Source organism: Otolemur garnettii, unplaced genomic scaffold (genome assembly GCF_000181295.1).
Source record: "Otolemur garnettii isolate 467f Iridium unplaced genomic scaffold, OtoGar3 scaffold00055, whole genome shotgun sequence".
Taxonomy (NCBI): Eukaryota; Metazoa; Chordata; class Mammalia; order Primates; family Galagidae; genus Otolemur; species Otolemur garnettii.
This window is the reverse complement of record NW_003852450.1, coordinates 5,485,338-5,493,736: the sequence shown is the minus strand read 5'-3', so window position 1 is coordinate 5,493,736 and position 8,399 is coordinate 5,485,338. Positions and strand designations below refer to the sequence as shown.

Here is an 8,399-nt window from a genome sequence, read left to right as displayed (position 1 = left end):
CAAGAGAATTGCTTAAGCCCAGGAGTTGGAGGTTGCTGTGAGCTGTGATGCCACAGCACTCTACCAAGGGTGACAAAATAAGACTCTGTCTCAAAAAAAAAAAAAGAATCCTTTTCTCAGCCAGCTTTTCCATTGGAATGCTATCAACTCTCAACCTAAGCTCTGGCATTCCTATTGGTAGATTATTGGATTCTTGTTAATGCTTATGCCTTCCTATTCCTGGTCCTTTTACCTTCCCCTTATGGGACCCAGAAAGGAGTGAGAAGGCACCCAGCTCTTTGCTGATAGTGCTATTAAGGTAGGAAAAAAGTTTCTCCATATTAAATATGTTATGGGCTTCAAGTATCTGAGTGTGTAATCAATTCCTTCCTCCCTCACTCTCAACCCAACCCCTCAACCCTGGGGCAAGGGTAAAGAAAGAGCAGTTGCATTATCTGTAGTTCCCATGATTGTGAGTTATGTAGGTTGACCAGACTTAGATTTGTTTTGTCTGTTTAGCCACCATTAGTGTTCTGATAGGAGGTATGGGAGATAGGGCTTGGTATAGTTACAGACTATTTCTTTAGACCCAAAGGCATACAATAAAGAACTAAATAATTCTTGCCCTACAAATATGCAAGAGCCTCTCACTCCAGTGCTTCTGTGTTCCTGTCTTAATTCCTTTTTTCTTCTCATTTTGCCACCCCCTCTAGCTAGTTTCTGTTCTTTTTAGAATATCCCTTTCTGGTAGGAAGGGTTAGTGTCAGATGCCCCAGTGGTATCATGGTAGAAAGAGGCTAAGCAGAAGACTGAGCCCAGTGGGCCCTTGCAGAGGAGCTGATAGAAGCTATGCTGCAAATCCTCAAAGGCTAGAAGATCAGAGGAGACACCACATCTGCTCTTTTTTTTTTTTTTCTCAGTTTCTGGCCAGGGCTGGGTTTGAACCCACCACCTCCAGCATATGGGGCCAGTGCCCTACTCCTTTGAGCCACAGGCACTGCCCCACATCTGCTCTTTCTCCAGCTGTGCCTTCTTTGTAGGAAGGTCCTGGACCTATACGTTAATAGTCATGCATTTAAAAACCCTCTTTCCCATTCCAGACCTCCAAATGAATTCAACCATCATTAGACAGATCTCTAAGATTTCCCTGAATGAGAAGGCCCTAATCCTTCTCTTCCCTACCTTCTGAAAAGACGGCAGAAAACTACAGAATTCCAGCTGAGGAAATGGAGACTTTGCCTACCCACTCATTGACCTCCAGGGAGCAGCCTTTAGTATTCCAACCTAATCTAAGGTCCAGCCTGGTTGGAGCTTCAGAGTCACAAAAAAGAGTTGCCCTTCAATCAGCCATTTCTACCTATACAACAGGGGTCCTAGAAGAGACATTTTTTCAGAGGTTCTGAAAAACAACAAACCTGGAGGGAAGGGTTGATAGGTGACTGGGGAGTACTCGAAGTTTTCACTACACCTGCTTCACTGGCCCTGTCTTGTCCCCATACACTGCTCATGCACCAGGCACCATGCTACAGGAAGGGAAGATGCCAGCCCTGGAGTGGATTGGTGGTGATGTTGTGTGGTTGTTCATCAGCATGTGTGAGGCTAGCATTGGTGCTGAGGAACATTCTGGCACAGCCCCATGCCTTCTACTTCCTCACCCTTCTCTCCACCCACCAGGCCAGGTGGTGCTCCCAAGCTCTCCAACTCCTCCTCACTTGAGCTTCCCTTACAGGTGGCTGGTTTCCCTTTAGATTCCAGAAGTCCTGCAGTCTAGCTGGATGACTGTTCCTTGTACCCCCAAAGAAGGTTTCCCTATTTTTTCCATCTACCCATCCCCAATTCACTTTTATCTCCCTTATTGTTTATCTATAACATACCATTGGTCACCCCAACAGGTGAGAGAAAAAGCCAGCCAACAGGTTTCCAGACCCTCACTCCAACACCAGTTGTTAAAAACATGTTTTCTATAATGGACACCACATATAATTGTTTCAATAAAGCACTCAATGGAATAGGAGCAGGAAGTGTGAAAATCACTCATGCTGAAGATAATGAACTGGGAGAATGAAAGTGCCTTCTCTCCTCTGGGACTGATGAGAAATTTTGATAGCCCAAGAGCAGATCAAAAGCATATGCTGCCTTTGATGGGTGGGATGGCTTTGAAACCATCCCTCGGCCAATAACAGTATCTCTACCAGGGCCCATGTGGAAGGCATTGAGTTTAGGCTCACTTAGACTGAGTTGCCTTGCCCTGAGATTTCATGTAGATCAATGAAAACTTGGACTCTCCTGAAGACCATGTGGAGCTCACCTAGATGTGGAGCCAAGGCAACAGGTATAAGTCACACATCAGGTAGTCAAATAGGAACCACAGAAAGATGGAAAAGTGGATCCTCACTTTCTGTTCAGTATAGTGAGTGCATACCCGGGCTCCTGGACTCCTCTCAGCTGAAGTGTTGAGATGATACTACTGAGTGGCAAGGCCTTCTTTGCCTTTTAAACTCTGAACACCCTCAGTCCTGGGTGGGTCTACAGGCTGTGGGAGAGTGAGGCAGCATAAGGAAGGCCTTCACCAGCACAGACGTGTAACTAACCTCCTCCAGAGAAAAGACACTAACAGGACTTACGGTGAGCCTTCTTTGTGTAGTATTTTTGAAGTTTTCATACAGTGGTCAAAAACCCTGGGACAGGTGATCCAACCAGTTTATTTGGCTGACTCTTTGTATGCTCTGCTGTCTTCAAATTCTTGCCTCTTCCTCCAGGAACATATTTTTTGCTTAAACAGCAGAGGAATGAAAAAGATGCCCTACCCCAATTTTCATCACTCCTCCCTACCCCTGTCCCACCACAGTTTCTCCAGCATTACTCCCATTTCTTTCCTGGGGAAAGAATTTTTGGATAAGACTAGGCTCGGCTACCTCCCAACAACTAAAACTGTCTTCCAACCATTTACCTTTCTCCTGATCTCTCCAGCCCCTTGGAGATCTGACCCTCTCCTCCTACCCCAATTCTACCAACCCAGGTTCTAAGCCACACCTCTGAGAGACCCACAGTTCAAACAAGCAGAGCTGCCAAAAGAGCCAGTGCTTATGATTAAGCAAGGGCTATTCACAGGGATCAATTATTTCTTACCAATTTTTTCCTCTTGACCTTGAATTGACTGAATCCCTTCTTTTGTGTGCAACAGAATAAAGACTTTGATACAGGGCAATGCATTCCCCTTTGCCCAGTAAAACTGCAAGTGGTTTCCTTTCCTCTATCTTCTTCATCTACCCCATCAGAAAAGCCACTTGTTTATAACACCGCCTCCCGAATTAGCTTTCTCTCCTGGGTCCCTTCCTTCCTTTCCCTACTCTACACGAGATCTTGCTCCTCTTCCCAATTTGGAAACAGCTGGAGAAAGTGGCATCACTGGGCACAGTTGCTATGCATCAGAGATGTGGCCATTGCATTTGAGTTATGAGAACCAAGTCTTCTCTCAGGAGGCAGGAGGAAGGCATCTTTTGACACTTGTGTTTTATCCACATCTTCTAGGGGAGGGAAAGGAGTGGAGTTCTGCATTCTTTTGGGCAAGGGCACACGATGGCGATTGTGGGCTGTAAATATATGCATGTCTCGTGAAAGGGCATATTATTAAATTGAAGAGTTTTAAGTCCCTGCATGCTGCTGACACAAACGAAGATTGGTTTGTCTGCCTGGCTGCACAGTATTCGTGGTCACATACACGTATCACCCAATGTGTGTTAAGTACAGATTGGTATATTCTGGCTCTTTGGGGGCTTTAAACAGATAACTAAAAACTTCCATGTATTCCACTCCACAATCACAAATGTTTGGCCTCAACACAGAAATCCACATGTTGGAATCATCTTTTTAAGTCTGGCTGTTAATTTGCACAACGTTCCAATGTCCTTGCCCTCCATCTAAAAGAACTAATGAAATTTCTTGTTTTCTGTTTCATTTTAAGAGTGGATTGTTTGGGAATGCTAACTTTGCTTTGGGTTTGGAAACATCCTAGATGTTTGCCATCACTCACCCCACCCTACCCCAGTGCTTGAAATTTGAGCCATGGATGTCTCTAGTGCCCCATGATCTCTTCTTACATGTTTGTTTGGGGTTGTTGATTAGTCATGTTTTGTAGTTTGGGTTTTGTTTCTCTCCTCAAACCACCAGTTCCTTGTTCTGCTGGCTAATTCTCATCTCCCTATTTTCTCATCCTCCTTTTCCTTCCCCTGGTATAGATCAAGGTGGTCAAAGCGTTCCATAGTTCCCTCCACGAAAGCATTCAGAAACCCAAAAGCCAGAACTCCATCCACAACTTCATGATCCACCCTGAATTCGCCATTGACGAGGAGTTGCCACGAACACCACTGCTGGATGAGCAAGAGGAAAATAATCTTGACAAGGTTTCTAAGGGGACTGGGGTGCTCCTGTTGGATGGTGAGGTCACGCTAAATGCCAACAAAAACAACAACGTGGTGGATTGCAATCAAGTGCAAAGTGTTGCCTCCCACTCGGACAGCCCTCTCCACAGCCTGGAGACATCAGTTTGAATTTTCATTCTCTGACTCCCATCCCTACTTTCTCTATTTCTTTTATCATCCATTCCATCTGTAAGATGATGATGGAACTTTTCATTGTCATGTCAGCTGCTCCCAAGTGTGTGTGAACTCCCACCTGACCATGAAGAGACATGAATGTGGACCTACAAGGATTTCAACCGAAGCTCGAGTTGGGGTTTGTAGCAGGACCCAGTCAAACCCCAGGCAGGTTAAGGCAGACTCTCTTCCTGCGTATATCGGTTGCATCATTTTTAAAGAAATGACAACAGTCCTCTTGGCGTCATCCCAACCTCAATTCCCCCCCTGTGTTCATAGGTGACATAGGTCGCCATCTCTGACTTCTGGATTTTAGTTGAATTCTGTTAATCTTTGCTGTTTATACACTAAGTTGAGGGTTCAGAGAGAGAAAATATCCCGAAATGAAATTTGCTGAATAGGGATGGAATGTGTAAAATCAGCCAGTAGTGTGATTGTTTTTATAACAATTTCTCCCATTTTGAGAACTTACACCCATAGGCCTCTAGTTCTTTCTGCCCTCCCAGTCAAACCTCCCCCAGGTTCCTTTGGCCTTTTGTGACCCTTGTCTTCCTTTCCTTAGCTCTTTTTTTTTTTTTTTTTTTTTAGTTTTAGTTATTAAGAAAATGAAAAGGACGTGGGTAAACTTCGACCATTCTCCTTTTTGGCCCCCAAAGGCCTCTTGATTTAGGTCTGGAATCAGACAGGTTTCTTTGCTAACAGGGTCCTTTTGAAACCATTAAGAGCTGGTAAGAATGCTTCTCTGTTGTTGCCACGTTACCTTCTGCTTTGAAACTGCCATCTTGTCAGGTGTGTGTGATGTTTAAGTGCCAGGGAGATCAGCCATGGCCATGAAGATTGCGTATGTGTGGTATATGGTTTTTACCACCACCTTGAGCTTTCTCCTGTTCCTAAAGTGGTGGCAAAAGAATGACTTAGGTATGACCCTGCCTCCTTACTAGACTTCGATATTGAGGACCAGAAGCTGTCAAGTCCAGCACAGGACAGATTGTCAAAGCAGACTCTTGTGGGTCCTCATTGGGGTAACCACTGCTTTCCAAGCCATCTGCAAAGACTCTTCCAGGGCAGCATGTGATTGCGAGGCGACTAGTATTGAGAAGCCTTGGGAGAGGCCAAAGAACCATTCTAGCATGGTCTGAGAAAACCTTCCTGCAGGGACCAGAAATCTTGAGCTTAGGTTCCTGGTTACCAGCTTTAACATACTCTTCAGTCTCTAAATCTACTCTTTGCTGGGCCCCACAGCTTGTCCAATCTCTGAGAAGGTCCCAACCTTTCTCAAATAGTCTGATTTTGAAAATACACATTCAAAGTGGGAGGGCCCCCCCGTGACATCTTGCTGACTTAAAGGAGCAAAATAGCCCCCTGAAGAGGCCCCCTTTCTCCTCTCACATGTCCTACTCAAGCCCCTCTCCAGCCATGTGCTTCAGCTGCTGCCCAGCAAAGCCCTGTGCCTTCTTCCCTAAACACTGCCCAAAGCATCCCCTCCCCGTCTGCCTCTCAGGAGTTGGGGACTTTGCTAGGACATTTTTTTAAGTGTTCCTTACCAGGACAAGGTAGCGCCACATTTGCAGGAGCTCCATTTTTATCCCTGCTGATGTTGACATAGGGGCTAACTCATGACTCTGACTCCTATCCCTCCTCTTTCTAGAGTGATGGGAGTCACAAGAGGGGGCTTGAGGCTCTTCCGAACTGCCAAATTTCCATGTGTAAGAGGAAGGTGGCCTGATCCACTCAACCTTTTCTTCTCAATCCCTTCTCCTTCACTCCTTTCACCTGAGCTGTCCAAGGCAGGAAATGTAAAGAAACAATCCCCCCTACACGGCCCCATTACTACGTAATCCATCACTGTAGGAAGCAGGACAACAAATTTGATTTGGGTTTTGTAAAGCTCACGTGCTTCAGCAGTTTTTTCTACGTCTTATAAATACTCATGGGGGGACAAAAACAGCTCACCCAAGGTGTTAGGTGTTCACATATATATTCATTCACTGCATAAGAAGATTGAATTCTACCGAATCTTTTATTACCTCAGATCATTTTCAAAAGCAAGCCAATAACCAGCTTTGAAGGCTATTTTGCCATGCCTGTTCCCAAAAAGACTCTCACGGTGCCTGACAGGTTACTCTTGAGGGCTTGTGTGTACTTTTTTTAATGTCAACGGTTTCTTTGTGTTCTAGTTTCCATAGTAAGAGAGAAAATATAGAAATATATGCAAAAATTTATAGTTTTCTTTAGATCAGAAGTTGATATTTTCAAGTCAGCCATATGTACTTTGTTTAAAGGATTTCAAACAAAGTGCCCTCATGTAACCCCGTGGAAGGGAGCACATAACCAGCTGTTTGACATGACAGGTGACTTAGGATCTTTGTACCTGGTTTTAAAACCAATATACCATACTTCCTTTCTCCAAACAGCCATCTTTATACTTAGGGGAAAACAATTTGTTGGGTTCTAGATTTTTTAAGATAAATTTTGTTGACATGGAATTCAGTAAGTTTCAGTGTTTCTGTGCATACGTTTTTTTATATAGGTTTTTTTCTATTCAGTTTCAGCGATCCAACTGGCAGTGAGTCAATATGGCATAAGTTAATAATGCTTCTCCCCAAAATGGTGCTTTGGGTTTGAAAAGGGTCTGCTGGAGAAAGGGAGAACGTACCATCCTGGATTCCTCTCTTGATAAACCTCGGAAAACACATAGAAAAGTGTGGATAGGACAGAAAACTCCCAGCAAGAAGGGACATAGCTGTCAGGGAGTGAATGTGCACCCCTGTACCCTGTCCCACCCCCACACAGAAATGTTATAGATGTGATCTATAACCAGTGATCAGGATCAGGGGCCTTGGTTTATCTGGCAGAGTAGTACCAAAGACATTAGTTTCTCCTGGTCTGTAAAGATACTCTAAATTGGAGTTTGCATTTTTTTATGGTTTTCACTTCCTGTTTCTCCTGGAGTTTTCCATTAGTGAGTTGTTTTTTTTTTTTTTTGCAAGGATCTGATTTGTGACTCCTTCTCTCCCCGGGGAAGATTTTGTGCAATATATTAGATAGGGGACAGAACTCTAAATAGAAAAAGCAATGGCTGATGCTAGCCTTGCATGACCAGCTTGGGACTAGGTCCTTCCCATGGGTGTCTTCTGTCCTCCCAAATGCCTCTCCTATCCCTCTTTAAAGATGTTAAGAGAGAGACCACCGAGAAGTCCCTCTGGACACTTGTGGATTCTTCAGGGTCTGAGTTTCTTCTTTCCCTTGAGCTTCAGAGGGGAGAGTTTGCACAGTTAAATCTAAGTGATTACCTCACTGCCAAAAAACCAGAGAGGGGTGGCATACTCACACGTGCCCAGAAACCTCTAAATGCATCCCTTCTTTTCTTTCCCTTGCCTTACAACTGAAGCAGCCCATGATACCATCACAATATACACACCCCCTCCCCTTTCATATCTAGGGACCACCCTACTGCGTTGGTGAGGGTGGGCACTTAAAATGCCTGCTATGCTTAAGCCATTCCAACCTCTTCCTCAAAATAGACCAGACACCCTTGCACTTAGCCCGGTGCCAGTCCTTTTGCCTTCCCTTCCCTGCTGTTAGGCCTGCTGTTCCCTTTCCTCTTGATTAGGAGAGATGGAGGGAGATGAGCTCCCTGTGATGGAATTGGCCTTTGGTTCATGTTTTCTCCCCATATGTATATATGCCATATGTGAATATGCCATATATATGTGCCAACAAATCTACGTTGTTCTTTTCAAATCAGCACGCAGATAGGAATTTGGAGTTTCTTCTTCTTCTCTTCAGTAACTAGTATAACAAGCACTGGTATTTTTGTACAAA

At 44.5% G+C, this 8,399-nt stretch overlaps 1 protein-coding gene across 1 annotated transcript in view; it reads left to right on the top strand.

The window, feature by feature from the left end:
• The window catches only part of ATP2B4 (ATPase plasma membrane Ca2+ transporting 4), a 107,080-nt gene extending 101,973 nt beyond the window's left edge, over nt 1–5,107 (top strand). The window contains exon 21 of the mRNA XM_003792250.2: nt 4,218–5,107. Coding sequence (XP_003792298.1) covers nt 4,218–4,529 — 312 coding nt within the window. The 3' untranslated portion in view covers nt 4,530–5,107. The remainder of the gene's footprint in view (nt 1–4,217) is intronic.
• Nucleotides 5,108–8,399: the final 3,292 nt, after the last annotated feature.